Source organism: Talpa europaea (assembly GCF_964194135.1).
Source record: "Talpa europaea genome assembly, chromosome: 10".
Taxonomy (NCBI): Eukaryota; Metazoa; Chordata; class Mammalia; order Eulipotyphla; family Talpidae; genus Talpa; species Talpa europaea.
This window is the reverse complement of record NC_140077.1, coordinates 42,095,341-42,112,732: the sequence shown is the minus strand read 5'-3', so window position 1 is coordinate 42,112,732 and position 17,392 is coordinate 42,095,341. Positions and strand designations below refer to the sequence as shown.

The following is a 17,392-nucleotide window of genomic DNA, read 5'->3' as shown; positions in this document are numbered from 1 at the left end:
ATATTACCCATTGACAGTGGAGGATCTGGATGGCCTGAAAGATCCATGAATAGGGTAGAAGGAGAGCCGGGAATAGGTTTATTCCTTAAATAATTTTTGAGCACCTGCCACATGCCAGGTACTATGCAAGGTGGAGGCACACTGTGGCCAATCACACAGCCCCAGGCTCTGCAGAGGGAGCTCGCAGTTGGCCAGAGCGGGGCTCAGCCCTGGGCTTTCCAGTCTCCATCTCACCATGATCTTCTTTCTGCCCCGGCTCCTACAGGTAATAGTGTACGTGGAAGATGTCAACGATGAGGCCCCTGTGTTCACACAGCAGCAGTATAGCCGCCTGGGGCTTCGAGAGACTGCTGGCGTCGGCACCTCGGTTATCGTTGTCCGAGCCACTGACCGAGACACTGGTGAGGCGGGAGGAAGCTGAGTCCCATTCCCCAGCTCATCCCTCCCCTTCCTTCCAGACCTGTTGTCTTCCTCAGGATCCTGAGCTGAGTGGTTCCCAGGCCAGGGAAGGGCTCCTGAGACAGCCTTGGTGGCATCCCCACCAGATGCCAGGCTTGGGGGAGTCGTCTCAACTTCTGGGTGGGGATTTGCTCAGATTTGTCATCCAAGGAGCCAGCATCTCCTGGCTAGCCTTTGGCAGCAGCCAGGCAGGGCTGGAAGAGGTAACGGACTGTGGGAAGGTTGCCTGAGGCCTACTTGGCCAGCTAGCTGTGGCACCATGTCCTGCAGGCTCAGTTTGGGGCCTGGTATACATGGGCTTCACAAGGAGCAGTGCCCTTTTTATTTTACAGAATGATGGTCTCCCCTCCTCCTCCCCAAGGGCCCCAAGCCCCAAAGGTGGCCACAGTTAGTACAAAATTAAAGCGAACACAGCCATGTCACTGTTGTCTCCTCATGTGTCTTAGCTGTCTGGGTCTGTGCCCCAGGCTAGGGGGACAGCCAGAGAGGAGCTCTCTTTGGGCGCCTGCTGCTCCTTATTTTCCCAACTCCTGTGGCTCCCAACCCAGGCCCTCTTAGCATCACCAGCTTAACTAAGGCATAGATTGGGTGGAGGGATACCCAGGTCTAAGGATTCTAAGGTGGATTTTTACCCCTAAGGCACGTTTCTACCGTTTAGGTCATATATGATGCCATGGCCCAGTGGTTTGTGACCTTTTCTGGGTCAGGAACCCCTTACAGAAACTAGTGAAAACTATGAATCCCTCCTCAGCAAAAAGCACATCCATTCAGAGTTTTGCAAATAATTTCAAGAAAGTCTGATCTGGGATTTCCCAAGTGATTTTGTGACCATTCCCCTCAAAGTCTGTGGACTTCAACTAAGGAAGCAGCCCAACTTCAGCCCAACTTCTGGCTGAAGGGTATATTCCAAGGCTTGGGGTGAAAGGGGAAGGTCTGTCCTTGGCTCTAGAACCCTTCAACTGGAGGGACCAAATGAAGGCTTGGCTGCCTCGGTCAAAACTCTAGATCAACCCCCCCCCCCCAAAGAGAACACTAAGTGCCCCTCCTCTTATTTGCCCAAATACCCAAGGGAGGTGCTTGAGTCTCCAGCAGCAGAACCAACCCCCTCTGGCATATCTCTCATGCCAAGACCACGCTCAAGGGGGTCAACAGGGTGTGCTGGGCATTGCCATCCATATAGACCTTACCCCCATACTCTGCTGCCTCTCTTGGGCTGGAGATAATCCAACACAAAGAGATGGGGGAAACAGTGCACCCTGGGTAGGCCAACCAAGGCCCCTATGTCTGTCTCTCAGGGACAGCAGCGGGTGTGCTACGGGCAGTCTGGTAAGCCACGGGGCAGCCCCAATCCCATCCGGGACTATACAGCCTACTATGTTCTGCTGCAGGGGATGGTGGCCTGGTGAACTACCGCATCCTGTCAGGTGGTGAGGGGAAGTTTGAGATTGACGAGAGCACAGGCCTTATCATCACTGTGGATTACCTGGACTACGAGACCAAAACCAGCTACCTGATGAACGTGTCTGCCACTGACCAGGCACCCCCCTTCAACCAGGGCTTCTGCAGCGTCTATATCACGCTGCTCAATGAGCTGGATGAGGCTGTGCAGTTCTCCAATGCCTCCTATGAAGCTGCCATCTTGGAGAACCTGGCACTGGGCACCGAGATTATGCGGGTCCAGGCCTACTCCATCGACAACCTCAACCAGATTACCTACCGCTTCGACACCTATACCAGTGCCCAGGCCAAAGCCATCTTCAAAATAGATGCCATCACGGTAAGGGAGGCGGAGGGCAGGCACAGTAAAACCTTCTCCTGAGGGCAGGGAGCTTCAGCCCTTTAGTGTTAGCCAACATTTATGGAACTGCTTCTATGTGCAACACAATCTTCCTTTGTCATAAAGTGGTTTTGAGATAATACATCCCTTCTAATATTTAAGGGTAAGATAAGGTTTATATGTAGGCAACCTGATGTCTTGTTGGTGTTAAATAACAAAAACCATGCAAGTCATCATGTTTCCCTCTTTACTTTTGCTCTTAGGAAGCTCAGACATAAATGCTGTGCTTCATTGTAATAGCTTGGCTCAGCTAGGTATCTGGTGCAGTAGTCTTTTACAACCTGCCTGGCTCTTTTATCTTTGCTTTAGTGTGTCTCTTATTAGAAACCCCTCTTTGAAAATAGGCAGTTGTCACTACAGTGCGCCCAACCTTGTCCTGAGGGATCAACAAGACTTTCCCCAACCCTCAAAGAGCTCTTGAGCTAGGAGTAGAAGTGGGAATAATCAAGGATGTGTGTCATCACCACAAGCAGGAACTATAATGGAGATAGAATGGAGCTCATCTCAGGTCCAAATAAAAGAGCCATCTGACTTGGGAAGCAGAAAGTCTACACGGAAGAGGTAGTAGCATCTGAATGAGATTTGAGAGGAAAGCAAATCTCAACCAATAGAGTTCAAGAAGAAGTTCTGTTTAGGCACATGGGCTCTGCTTAGTGATGGAAAGGACTTAAACATGGAGGTGGGAATATGTGGTAGAATGTTCAGGGTTAGCGAGGAATCTGGTTTGGCTGGAGTATGAGACTGCTTGGAGGCAGAACAGCCACCTGGAGGGTGTGATATTGTCACTTACTCAGCTGGCCCCTGCCTGCAGGGTGTGATCACAGTCAACGGCCTGGTGGACCGGGAGAAGGGTGACTTCTATACCTTGACAGTAGTGGCAGATGACGGCGGCCCCAAGGTGGATTCAACTGTGGTGAGTGCATCCCTGGGTGAGAGCCCCACATTAGTGCCCTGTAACCACCCCAAGGCACCCTAGAACCCACATCTTTAGCTGCCAACATACAAAGCAGGAAATGGGTAGTGGTTTTATGGTCCAGGGATGGCATTGCAGCCAGCTATGCCATATCTTCAGGGCATTCTGGGCCAAAGATGCAACCTCAGACAGGTTGGGCATGGCGGGTCGTGGGGCTGCATCCTCAAAAGACCACTGCTTGGAACAGGGCCTAGAAAAACTACAGATTGCTAACCAACTGCATCTTTGCCTTTTCTCTCCCCTGGTGGCTTCCTGCGGCTCTGCCTATAGAAGGTAAGTATCCTATGAACTGGGGCTTTCCCCTGTGCCACTGGCCATGAGGGTATGGCTCTGGCCTGGCATGGTACCAGAGCTGCTGCCTCCCCTGGAGAAAGGGTCATGGATGGGCCTATGGCAAGTCCCTATTCAGACCCTTCATAAACTCCCCAGTCCGTCTACTCTCACACCTGAGTCCAGGCCCCTCCTGGATGCATTCTCCATGCCCTGCCAAGCTCCATGGGGTGCTGGGGTGAAGGGTGCACTAACAAGGTAAGATGCAGAATGGAAAGAACACTGAGGCCTCATCACAGCTATGTGACACAGGCAAGTTGCTCAGCCTCTTTGTGCTTCCCTTTCTCGGGTCTGAAGTGAGGCTCGTGCAACTGCCCTGCCTTCCTCAGAGGATGTGCTGAAGATAGAACCTAGGCCTTAGGGAAAGATGTGATGGAAGTGGCTTCTGTAGAGAGGCTCCTCCATTTCTTGGTGCCTGGTATGAAGAGTGTATTACAGTCCAGTGCGTGTGAAGTGGGACACACGGAGCCAAGGCCTGGGGGATGCTGGCGAGGGCAGCCATGGGCGTGGTGTGAGTCACTGCCCTCAAAAACTTCAGGGAGGGACAGGGGAGCATGTATAGGAAGCATTTCCAGGGGAGTGACCACTGGGGTCAGAGAAAGGTAGGGGAGATGGGAGAGGCAGGCCAGGGACACCAGACTTGGGTTTGAAATAGAGTAGGCCCGGGGTAGGAGGAGATGTCCCCTGCGGTGGCATCCTGCAGTGACAATCAGGACATTTAGCAATCAGCTTGGCTTGGGTGCTGGCCAGTCAGGTCCAAGGCCATCTGTACACCACATGGGCGTCCAGCTCATTGGCCTTGGTTGCAGCCACATTATCTCTCCCCACTGAGTCCCTTTTACATTAGTCTAAAGGGCCAAAAGTGACCCCAGCATCCAGGCTGAGCCAAATGCAGCTGCTTGGGGGTCCTCTTCTCAAGGCTCCCTGGTGGTGGTTTGGCCACCCACAAACCACCTCCATTCAGGGTTGTAGCCTGGGGATGGGTGAGGCTATAAGTAGCAGTGAGCCCATATCTCCCCTTGACCCCCTAGAGGTCCCAGTAAGCACAGCCCTTGAGTGGCAGACAGTGGACTTGTCCTGCAGCTCCCAGCTGAGGCACTTGGCCTTCCCAGCTTTAGAACAGGGCCCTCTTCCTAAGCCTCAACAATAAAATGGGCCCAGTTTTCTTTGAATTGAGGCCCAGTAGAGCTGAGAAGCAGCAGAGATGGCAGGATGCTCCTGAGGCTACTGAGGCCTCTCTGTGGCCCAGGCAGCTCACTTCCTCTGAGTGCTCTGGTAAGGTCACACACTCTTGCATAGGCCCCTGTATTTCCACAGTTGTTTCACCTGCTTCCCGGAAGCAGGACCTGCCCCTCTTTATGCTGCTTATCTTCCTCTCAGACTCCCAGAGGCCACTGCCCCTGATATATACTAACCTTGTGAGCCTCCAAATGCTGTTGGAGGCCCTAGGGTGGAGGCAGGGTGAGCAGCCTTATAAAGGTGGCAGTATTTCCTCTTCAAGGCCGGAACCCCTAAACCACAGCTCACCTACACCTGACTCCTCCCCCGCCCTCTGAAGGCCCTAGGAGTGGTAAGGAGGCAGACAGGAAGGAGCAGCCTGGGCAGGTGTGGGGTACTAGGTCTGCTGTAGATCTTGCGTAACACCCTCTGGGCTTGGGAGGATGAGGATAGGATTTGAACCATGAGACCTTGGGTGGGACACAGACCCATATCTGACTCCCATAGATCTTGTCACCTGCCTTCCCTCCTCACCCACTAAGTTTCACTCCCCACCACTGGAACTACCTATATCACCGTCACATCACCATCGTCTTTATCATAATCATCATTAGATGATGATGTGTGCCAGGCTCTGGGTTGGGCTCAGGGAACAACAGGAAACTGAAATCAGATGCAGCTTCCACCTTTAGAAGTACAAGATACAGGGTAGGAAGGACCTTGATCAAATTATCATACCAAGAAATGTATGGCATGAGAAAGACTCTATAAGATGTCAGTGAAATTAAGGACTGCCCTGAGGAAGTGACCCAAACTGAGATTGCAGAGAGCTTAGGATTTACACAGCTAGGAAGGAAGAGCATTTCAGGCAGAGGGATCAACATGTGTAAAAGCCTTGTGGCAAGGAAAGCAAAGGGATCCCAAATAAGGCCTTGACATTCGTGAGAGTTTGGGAGAGACCAGTTCACAGTGGCCTCATTTTCACGATACCCATTTCACAAGTGAGCAGGTGGGAGCTCTGTCACTCCATGGAATTCTGTGATCAAAATTCATGATGGTGGGAAGAGTCCTGGTGAGTGAGGTCTTGCCTCTGCCAGGCCAGATGCAAGAGGGGACCACCACACCCGACTCCTTGACTATGTCTGCTCATTTCTTCCAGCATTCCAATGCTGTGGGTGTCCCTACTTTCAGCTGAGAGAGTGGAAAGTCAGAGAGGTTGAATAACTTTTTCCAAAATCACACAACTAGTGAATGGTGGGGCGGGGTCCTGCTGTGAGGCCTGGGCTCACTGTCTGTGGTTCAGGCAACTGCTTCCAGATAGGGGTGCATGATTAGGACTGAGAAGAAGTAAACTGAATCAGGAGGGAGGATGGTCTGGAATTTCCTTGGTAATGTGGGGAGGGTCCACAGGCTCCCCATGGGTCCTGTGTACACTGGGAACAGGCAGGCCTGAAAGCCACTGAACCCAAGTCCAGGAGAGGAAGAATGGGGTGTGAGCTGGGCCAGGGTGGTTGGAAAAGGCCTGGCCTGGGATTCCTGAAACCTGAGCGTCCGCCCGCCCCACCTCAGTCCCCTTGTCAGAGAACGTGGGTGGGCCCTGTGGTTCTGACCTCAGTGGCCCACGTTCACTCATGGCTATCTGTGGACTGGGAGCTGTACTCACAGCGGAGCCTTCTCTCCTGGCTCACTCTCCAGACCTCACAGGAGAGGCCTGAGCTATAGCCATGGAACAATGTGCTCTTAGGAAGCAATTTGCACATTCCTGGCTTTTTATCTGATAGTTGGAAATTCCCCTCCTTCCCCATCTGTCCTCTCGCACTGGGACCACCAAGCTGTCCCACAGCCCCGCTCTTGCTCCTGAGCCCTGTTTCCTTCTCTCTAATCCGAGGTTCAAACAAAGAGGCCGTCAGGCAATACCTGGCTGCCAAAGGTGTTTTAGCTGGCCTGCACATAATTTTTCTTCAATTTTATTAATTACCACCTAATTCCACATAAAAATTTGGCTTTCTCATTGCTCTTGAAAGACAGGAAGCTATGCTGAGGCCAAGCTGGCAGTCCTGCATGGCTTTGCAACTGGGTAGCCTCATCCCCTCTAGCTAGGGCCCACACCTTCCAGTTCTCCAAGTCAACTCCACCTGAGTCTACCCGCAGGCCCCTTCCCTTGCTCTCCCAGCCACCAGCATTTGGGCAGCACACACCTTGCATTCACAATTGGCCTGGGCCAGCTCTGGAAGCTTTTCAATGGCCTCATCTGGTCCCAACAGACCCACAGTGGGACTGAGTATTTGTGCCCGGGGGTGGGAAGGAGGAGCTAGGTCTCTGCTCACATTCACCACCCCAGGTCTACATCACTGTGCTGGACGAGAATGACAACAGTCCCCGGTTTGACTTCACCTCCGACTCGGCGGTCAGCGTGCCTGAGGACTGCCCTGTGGGCCAGCGTGTGGCTACTGTCAAGGCCCGGGACCCAGACGCTGGCAGCAATGGGCAGGTGGGCATCAAGTGAAGTGGTCTGGATCTTTCCTGGCAATGGGGGGTTCCCAGAGCCCCTCAGCTGGAGGGCAGCATCTAAGGCATCCCCCATTCACCAAACAGGAAATAGGGTGTCATCCAGGCTCTACCCTCACTCTAGTCTGTGGTCAGGGAAGAGGCAGCTGTGTACAGGCTGGCCACAGCTCAGCTCCCATCCCAGCAGGCTGGAAGCAGAGGCAGTTCAGCTTTCCCAGTGATTCCTTCATCACTTTATCCACAAACCACATAGCAGCTCGCACCTGTGTGCAAAGCTGAGGCCAGCCCTCCCTGCATGGCCCAGTTCCCAGAGAGGACACACTCCTTTCTCCATCCTCAGAGAAGGGGGTGAGGTTTGAATACCCCCAGAGGCAAGGAGTGGGTGACAGCAGGTCAGTCTTCTCGCTGCTTTGCTCTGTTCTGTGAATTGGTGGTTTATCTGAGGAAGTGTTTGCCATTTTTAGAAATGACTTATATACCTCCAGGGAGTCCAGAGATGCTGACTTTGGGCTCATAAGCATGTGGATTCAAATCTTTCTCTTGGGCACGTACACGCTATGTGGCCTTGGCCAATTGGTTCAGATTTCTGAGCCTCCTGTCTGAACTGAGAGAAAAGCTCCCTTTGATAGGGTTGTTGGAGGAGCCTGAGAGAATTCCTGTAGTCCTTATAACACAACATAACTGCCCACAGCAGGTGCCCCACAAGCCTCAGTGCTCCCCTACCCTCGCTGGGAAAAACACCCACCCTTGTGGCCCGTTGGGCCAGTATACTGATGTCCCCCAGCCAGGAACCTGCCACACAGACCCTGACCTGCTTTTTGAGCGCTGTAACCACTCTACATAAAATATTCTCAAACACCCTTGCTGAGCAGAGAGCCCAGGAGGGCAGGGGTTCCCTTGGCCTGACCTGGCCGTGTCCTCGGCCCTCATCCCGTCTCCTCTTTGACAGGTGGTCTTCTCCCTGGCCTCTGGCAACATCGCTGGGGCCTTTGAGATCGTCACCACCAACGATTCCATTGGTGAAGTGTTTGTGGCCAGGCCCCTGGACAGAGAAGAACTGGACCACTACATCCTCAAGGTGGGGAACTCACCCCTGCCAGGTTCACTGCTGACCATCGGGAGAGAGCTCAGCTCGTCAACATGCCTTGACCATCAGTTTCCCTGCTTCACTAAGTGCTTGATGCACCTCTGAGCCAAGGTCATGAGTGAGGCCAACCCCAGAGAGGGCATCCTGGGATGGGTCTCTGGTGCTCATCCCTGCTGTGAGAGTCAGAAGTGAAAGTCCATCCAATAGAGCCCCAAACCTTCCACAAATGAAGTATGACCTTGGGCAAGTTGTCTGTTCTATCTGGGCGTCAGTTTCATCTTTTGTGCAATGAACAGAAAACATCTCACCTGCCTCTGCTGAGAGAGGAGCACTGCAGATGTGAGGCGTCATGAAGACCACCATTTCTGCCAGACAGCTGTGACTAGCACACTTCTAGGGGGGACAGGGACCTTGGCTCCTAGAGCACCTGCTCCCTGTAGGTATCACAGAAGTGTCAGAGCTCCCAGGGATAGGTTCAGGCTATACTTAGGGCTCCAACTCGTATCTGAAAAGATTATTTAAGGATCCTCATCTATTTGCCAGAGTTCATGGACCCTGGGCCTGGCCACAGAGTTAGGGGCTGGTACAGGGGTATAGAAGGAGGTGAAGATGGGACACACAGGAGTCAGATTCCAAATGAGAGCCCTAAGTCAGATGAGAACAGGTCAAGGATTGTTTGCAGCCTGGGGTAAAGGGCGAAGATTTGGAGAGTGTCCAGGGCTGATGCCCCCCGACCAGGGACAGGACTGGACCCACACATCTGCCTTCCCAAGTCCTCTCCATGAGCAGACGGCCCTCCTGAGAAGCTTCCTGACCCTTCTTCCCCCATCCTTTAGCCCTGACTCCAGCCATCCCCTCCTCATAGGTTGTGGCTTCGGACCATGGCACCCCTCCGCAAAAGAAGGACCACATATTGCAGGTGACCATCCTGGATGTCAACGACAACCCTCCAGTGATCGAGAGCCCCTTTGGCTACAATGTCAGCGTGAACGAGGTGAGGGCGGCCCTGCACTCATGTAGCTGGGCGGTCGTCATACAGATGGCTGCTCAAATGCTGCCCTGGCCCACTAGTCTCTCAGGTGGTGAAGGTGGAGACAGCAGCTTACTCATTCTTCGTTATATCCCATCACCTAGACCAGGTTCTAGAATGCAGCAATTTTTGTGCTAGAGGTAAAGAGGAGAGTAGAGGGCAGGAAGAAAGCGTCCTTTCACACCAACAGGAAATGGAGAGATTGGCCCTGGGAAAGCTGCTTTTTAAGAAACACATTTACTATTCAGTCCTAAGATTGAGCTGCTGAGAGAATTTTTGCCCTGGCACAGCTGGGAATCATGCCAGGTTGGACGTTCCTGAAAGCAGGATGGCACGAGGGTGAGACCAGCTCAGACCAGCCTCCCTCAGTGCCCACCCTGTGTCTGCTGCTGGTTGTGTGACTTGCACACATTCTTCCCTGTACCTCAATTTTCTCATCAGTAAACAGGGCAGCTCCCACACCTAACTCAGGCTTATAGAAACGATCTGAGTTAGCCCCCCGCCATAGTAGGTGCCCACAGAAAGTTTGCCACCATCGTCCTTGTCATCTTCCTCATTGTTCCAGGGTAAACAGAGCAGAGTTTTCTGAAGGTGGAGGTGAAGCCCTTGGGCTCCCAGAAACGGGTGCTAGCCTTTGCCACAGAGGAGTCATTCTCTGCTTTCCCCACAGAACGTGGGCGGGGGTACCGCCGTGGTCCAGGTGAGAGCCACCGACCGTGACATGGGGATCAACAGCGTCCTGTCCTACTACATCACTGAGGGGAACGAGGACTTGACCTTCCGCGTGGACCGCATCAGCGGTGAGATTGCCACACGACCAGCCCCGCCCGACCGTGAGCGCCAGAGCTTCTACCACCTGGTGGTCATCGTGGAGGACGAGGGCACCCCCACCCTGTCGGTGAGTAACAGGATGCTGTGGAAAGGGTTGGTGTGAGGAGAACCAACAGGTGGGAATGGAATGCCGCTGTCGTGGGTGAATCCTTGACAGCTCCTTTATCGTGCCATTAATCTCTTAGCCTGGAAGTGTTTCTGGAGGGCCTGCAAGTGTTTCTGGAGGGCTTGTGTATGCAAAGCCTGGGTTACTGGTTCACCCCTGTCTGCCGCCACCCAGGGCCTCTATTGCATTTTCTCTGCTCCCATAGAGCAGCTCTAACGGAGCATTCAGAGGGAACCAGTATGCTGGGGCCTGGCCAGCCTCTACTCTGCTTGCTGAGTGGTGCACCTGTGGACCACACTGCCCCATGTGGTGGTGTGACGCCCTGTCACCACACCTCTGAGTTGAATGCAACTACTGGTGTCCATAGTCAGTCTGATGTGAATGGACTGGGCCACTGCTTGGGGCAATGTGCAAGGTTGGAAATGGAGGCAGGGCCCTGTGGGGCTGGATGGTGGGACAGTCTGTGGTAGTGGGCTGGGCTGGAGTTGTTTGCACACTAAGAGTGGACGTGTGGAGTGAGGAGCACTCACATGTGAGGTGACTGCGTGGTCGTGAGCAAGTCAGGACCTCTCAGAGTATCAGTTTTGCTATCTACAAAAGGTGATAACATCTCCTTCGCTGGTGGTTTTGGAGAATCAAATTAGTAATGTCTGTGAAAGTGCTTGGTAAACCAGCTATCTATTGTCGCAATAATGCTGCATTGCAACCAATCCAGACAGATATGCGTAGAACAGCATTGCAACCAATCCAGACAGATATGTGTAGAACAGCAACCACTGATTTAGTTCCAACTCTATAGGCTGGCGATCTAGACCTGGCTTAGCTGGGCAGGTGCTTCCACAGGTGTGTGGGAATCTGGGTGTCAGTGGGTGGCTGCTCTTCTGGGGGTCAGTTGCCCATCAAATGGGGTGATGGGGGCAACGAAGCCACCTATCTGTCCTCTACCAGAAAGCTATCCCAGGCCCAGCAGAGAATGCGGCAGTATGGACAATCCTAGAGGCATGGCTTAGAAGTGTCTGCAACATTCTGTTGGCCAAAGCCAGTCACAAGGCTGGCCCAGGTGCAAGATATGGGGCAATGAATTCTGTCTTTTGAAGAGTGAGCTGTAAGACCATGTTGCAAAGTGTGGATATAGGAGGCATAAATGATTGGGGCCATTCTGTAATCTGTCTACTCAGGAGAGGAGCTCTAGGTACCCCAAGCATCTCAGGCCCCTGGCTGCCCTACATCACCACTAATCCATTCAGCTACTTACACCCATTTGGCCAATAAATACATTTACCGGACACATAGCAGAGGGGGCAGGTAGGGACACTACCTGCTATAGTGTTATGGAGGGACCAAGTTTTGACATAACCCCTCCCCAACTGAACGTAACTTCAGGCAGATCATCTGGCAGGTCATTCCTCCAATAGCATTTAGAGATGTTTGACTCAAGTCCCAGTACTTAACTATGGAACTGTATGGAATGCATGTTTCTCAATAACAAAAATTCTGGAGAGAATTATAGATCAGCCTGAACAAAGGCCTAAGAACAAGTAATGGGGGTGAGTTCTGGGAGAGCAGGGAGAGTTCAGAAAAGAGCAGGCTTTTTATCATCCCCATTATAATTTCGGACACATCCTAAAAGTTGGTTCCACTAGCCTCTCAAATACCCCCGCTCCCCATTCTCCCTGGCCCAGCTGAGCCAGGGTGGGGATGAGCAGAGCTGGTAGGCTCAAGTCCTGTAGCCAGTGCCTGACCATGACTGGCATTTTCCTTCAAAAAGCACCAGGCCCTTGAAGACTTGCATCCACTGACAAGACCCTCATCTTTGAGCAGTGAATCCTCCAAGGTCATGAGTGCCCTCAAGCACAGAACTGAAGATAAGCCAGAGGGGCCAGAGGTCCCTTTTCTGCTACTGGGCAGATTTCACTGGGTTTAGAAGGAAGGAGGATCGTCCCAGCAACTCCAGGACCTGACAGAGCCCAGCATCAGACCAGCCATGCTGAGGTTCCCGGGAAGGTCACCATGGTCTAATGGGGGTGAGGAAGTGGGTGCCACCCTGCACATATCTGTCTCCCCAGCAGACCCACACATTGTCCTCTGTTCTCACCTGAAATTATCCACCAGGTTCAGCCCAGCCCTCACTGGTACAGGACCAACCTTCCTGCAGGGCAAGGGCAAGTTCATTCATTTATTCATTCAACACCAAGTGTGTACCAGCCCTGTGCTAAAGGCTAGGAAGTGCAGATGAGTTGGGTGCTGTTCTGCCCTCAAGGAACCTGTGGTTTAGTGGGGAAAATGGACATGTTTCGTACTCTATGATATGAATACCAAAAGGAGCTCAGAGGCAGCAGAAAAGTTTTCTGGACGCGGTATCATTTGTAACCAAATATTAAAGGATGGGGCTGTCTAAGCAGGCAGCCTGTGATTTTGCTACTAAGAGCCTCCCAGAGCCAATATCTGAGCTGTCCCATCTCTCTTTTCCTCCCTGGGCCTACCCATCCCCCTACCACACCCCCCATGTGTTTCCTGAGAGCTGGACATTCCTGCAGCCTGCACCATCCCCACCCAGCTCTTAGCCTCATATCACCCAGGGCTCAGAACAGCCATGCCATAGGGGCATCCGGGCCAGCCCAGCCTGTCACACAATGGTGTGCCACCGGCCAGCGAGGGTCATTGTGCAGCCTCAGCCCTCTGCTAGTTTCTGGCTATAGGCAGGGATGTCAGAGTAGGGGGAGGGGTCTGAGCTGCGGCCCTCAGGGCCGCCTCAGCAAGAGGAAGGGCTGGGCCAGGGAGGAAGGACGGAAGGCAGCAGAGAGGTCAGGAGCTGAGCCCAGGCTGCAGAGACACCAGCAGGGCCTGAGGGAAGGAGAGCCCAACCATGCCAGGCACAGCCAACAGGTTATTTAATCCCAGATCACCAATCCTGGCTTTTCAGGCTGGTGGAAACATCAAGAAGTCTCTTGTCCCAGCAGAATGACAGAATCTCCCTCTACACATTTCTGCCATAGGGGCCTTGGCAGTAGCCCCATAAAGTCTGTGAACTGAGGAACTGCTCTTGGCAGCTCACCTCATACCTTTAGGGCTGAGGGCCCTTCTGTTTATTAAACTTGGACCCTGCTGCTGGTTTTTGAAGCCTACTTCCCCTGGTTTGAACTCAGGAAACCCAGCCTGGTCCCTTCCCTGTGCCATACACCACGTCGGCCAGCTTTCTCTGGCTCAGCGTGATTAAATTCAGACACTCCCCTTTGCCCTGCTTTTTTTTTTTTTTTTTAAAGATTTATTTATTTATGCATACAAGTGCTGGGGTTAGGCCAGAGATGCAAGGGAGAGGATTCACCAGAGACAGAGTGGGGAACAGAACAGGCAGACTAACTGAAACACACTGCTGAGGGGAGCAGCGGGCGAGGCAGGAGAGGTGCCATGTGGGTTTCTCCCTGGCAGGCTGGGGATCAAACTCATGGGGATCAAACTCGTGCTGCAGAGGCTGCGGATTGCTTCATAGTGCAGTGCTTAACCCCTTGCGCCACCAGGGAGGCTCTGCCCTGCTTCCTGAGGGTTGTCTTGCCGCTGTTCAAATGGTACACAAACAACAGGCTCAATCCTCCAAGAGGCTGTGGGGCTCTCTGGTTAACTCAGCTTCTCTTTTACTGCTGCACATAGTGGGGTTCCAAGGGCCACCATTCCTAGCAAGAGTCCTGTGGCTTCAGGATCAACAGGCAGAAAAGAGAGTGGCAGAAGTTGATATGAAGGAATGGAGCTGTGGACTTTGGCCACTAACCCATCTTTTAGGGCCCTGGTATGTACTGTCAGCAAGTCCAAGGTAAAGTTCAAGCCAACACCTGGCTTATTCAACTCAGTCAAGAGAAATTACAGGCCTGGGAAGCAGAGGACTCAGGCTTTAGTTCCATTCACTTGCTGCAGCAAAACAAACCCTTTGGAGCTTCACTTTCCCTGTGCATTAAATAGGGACAATGATACCTCCCAGGGTTTTTCGTAGCTTGGATAGGTTGGCGGGGGGTGGAGGGGGTGTAGGCAGACTCAAAGATGTAATATCACATATGAAAGTGTTTTGGAAAGCAGAATATTATATAAGAAAAGTAAAAAATTTGACAGTCATACTGTCACTTCTATATCCTTCCCCAAGGCAGACATTTCTAGCTCATGTCAGCACTTTCTCATTACATGGTGTCACTACTTCTCTCTCATTCTACACCCCAGGAAGTCATGCCAGTAGATCAAAATTGCAAACAGAATGAAGCCTCTGTCCATTGGCCTGCAAGATCTCAGGGCATTATTGCTGGTGAAGAGGTCATACCAGGTCCACACGAAGCTGCTAGGAACTAGAGCTGGTGGAAAGTCAGAGGGTCCCCTCCCAGTTGTGAGTGATCCAGAGAACAGAACCCCACGTCCTGATTCAGACGTCACCTAGTTGCAGTGCACCAGCTGTCAGCTCTGCAGCTGGGCCCAAAGGGCTGGCTGTTGTTGGACTCCGCCCCCCGAACTCACAGAATAGTGAGGGAGTCATAGGGTTCATGCAGGAAAGAGGCAACAATGCAAAGCAGGGTACTCAGAGTGCCCAGTAAGGGGCCAGACAGTTGTGCTCTCTCAGGGGCAGGGCAGCTGCTCAGCTGGGTTGTGAGTAACTGCTTCTCTGAGATCTTTGCACCCAGCATCCTAGCAACCTAGGCAACCCCAGTTCCTCTTTCTGCCCTTTGGGTTCCCTTTAAGATGGTTCCCTGTGTAAATCTTAGCCCAGCCCCCCAGCACATTCAGCTAACTCTGGTATGCTCCAGCTGTTGTCCAGGGAGACCCCCTTCCATGAGACAGGGCTACTGTGACCAAGCTGGAGTGGAGAGTGTCAGGACCAGTGCATCCCCCAGCCCCACCATCCTCTGAATCCCCCTCAGTCCCCTCACCACAGAGTATTCCCTAAAGAAAGCAATGCACCAACCTATCTGCCCCAGACTGCTGTGTGTGGGAAGGTCTTTTGAGAAGCATCCCCAGGGCCCATCACCAGAGTCGGCCTGACTCAGTGGCAGCCTCTCCTGTGGCCTCCATGATGTGTTTTTAGGGAGAGTCAATCCCATCCCCTTAGCCTCTCCCTTACAGGAAATAAAGGCAGGAGGGCTTTATTAAATGTGGATGTCAGGAAATGGGTTACACAGCCCATAAATCCTGATTCATCTCTTAACGAATTAGTGCCTAGAAGCACAGATTTCCCTTCCAGGGCCTCAGACACCGCCAGAATCCGTGAGCCTCCTGCCTCAATCCCACTCTGCCTAGTAGTCCACTTCCCAGAGGCCCTAGGGCCCCACCCAGCCCCCTGGAAGTCCCACTCCCTTCTTCTGTTCTGGGTAGCCCTGCCCACAGGTACTAGCCACGAGGACTGGCATCCCCAGGGGTACCACCACTCCTGGGGCCTGCAGAGGAGGGCTGCAAGATCACAGGGGTGGGGCGTGTGGTCATGGATGTAGATGGAGCCTGGAACTCAGAGTAAATTTCACTGAAAACAGGAAACCACGAAGCTGACATGAGCTCACTTGTAAGCGTCTAGAGAAGCAGAGCTTAAGGGCCACGCAGGAGGAAGCTGGGGAGGAAGTGTGGTGGCTTTCTGCCCTGGGGCCCTCTCCTTTCTCTCCACAGCAGCAGCTAGGCCTGGGGTCTGGCAGCCAAATTCTTAGAAGTTGTTTCTACCATTAAGTCAGAAACTGAGGACGGGGCGAGGTCAGCCTCCCCGAAGGTCAGGACCACTTTTTCTGAGCTGGGGGACAGAGTGTATGGACTCTGGAGACTTGTCCTTCAACCCTACAAGTAACCTAGCTCTGCCCTGAGCAGGCGTTACCCTACCCACCACTGCCCCATGGGCTCCTGAGATCTGAGAGAACATACCCTCTTTCTGTGGCACCTGGCAGTGAGTGCCCATAGCAACAGATGGAATAGAAGAGGGCACCCCACCCCCTACCCCAGAAACAAAGCAGGCCTCAGGGTTTTGGTGTTGTGGCCACTGGAGTTGTCAGTCCAGACTTGAGGCCAGAGCTCACCCTCTCCTCCAGGCCCCCAGGTCTCAAGCTAAGCCCCAGGCATAGCAGGATGTGCCCCCTATTGGCCATGCCCTTGGGCCTGGCAAAGAAGCTTGGAAGCAATGCTAGGCACCCTCTGTGGACCCAGGGACTCTCTTCCATCCCCACTCCCACCTCCCCAAGTGACCATGCAAGCTTCTCTCTAACTACTAGACCCTCATCCGGGCCTGCTTAGGCCGGGGGCAGATGAATGCACAGGTGAAACCCTGCCCTCTGCTGAGCATGCCCAAGGCTCTGGTCCAGCTCAAACACACCCCTGCCCCTCAGACACCGCCTTCCCTGCCTCCACCCCAGTGTGTACATGAGACCCTCCATTCTCCACACACTTAAGCCCTTTAATTGAAATTTCTATACACATATATAGCAACAAGTCTGTCAGGAGACAGGAGTAAAGGGTTGAGAGCACAGTGGACACAGCCACTCCTCCCACCTGACAAGGTCACTCTGTGGTAAAGGCTCAGCGCACATTGAATGGAACTCCAGAGATTGGAGTTGTGGCCTCAGGTACCTCAGAATCAGTAGGAGTAGAAATTCAGCTCTTAACCCATTCATAGGGTCTTCCTGGTGCCCCTGTCATTTTTAATAGCATCCGCTCCCCCTTCTCAGAAGTGTCACAATTCAGACAGTGCATTATGTGGTCGCCTTCTCTACTGACCCAGCTGAGCAGTGGGAGTGGCAGCTGAGGAGGGCTGAAGAAGGCGGTTGTGTACTCCTCTTCAAGCAGCCCCCTCCCCCTGCCCCATGAGTGGTGGGTAGTGCAACTTCCAGCCTGGACTCAGTTGCCCAAAATTCCGGTTGGCTCACAGTGGCTACTGTACCCAAGTCTGTACTTCTGGTTCTGGGGCCGCTGGTCAATGAATTCTGGGGACCAGAATGCAGGTAATGGGAGCCTTGATTTGTTCCACCTGTTGACAGTTCCTTGGAGAGGTTGCTGGTAGGCGTCGT

General features: G+C 53.0%; 1 protein-coding gene across 1 annotated transcript in view; it reads left to right on the top strand.

Annotated features, from left to right (window-relative positions):
• Window positions 1-10,376, top strand: part of LOC311178703 (cadherin-23) — a gene marked incomplete at both ends in the record, with an annotated part of 86,423 nt that extends 76,047 nt beyond the window's left edge. The window contains 7 exons of the mRNA XM_084245443.1: window positions 266-401; window positions 1,848-2,236; window positions 3,108-3,209; window positions 7,159-7,308; window positions 8,275-8,403; window positions 9,278-9,406; window positions 10,113-10,376. Coding sequence (XP_084101569.1) covers window positions 266-401; window positions 1,848-2,236; window positions 3,108-3,209; window positions 7,159-7,308; window positions 8,275-8,403; window positions 9,278-9,406; window positions 10,113-10,376 — 1,299 coding nt within the window. The remainder of the gene's footprint in view (window positions 1-265; window positions 402-1,847; window positions 2,237-3,107; window positions 3,210-7,158; window positions 7,309-8,274; window positions 8,404-9,277; window positions 9,407-10,112) is intronic.
• Window positions 10,377-17,392: the final 7,016 nt, after the last annotated feature.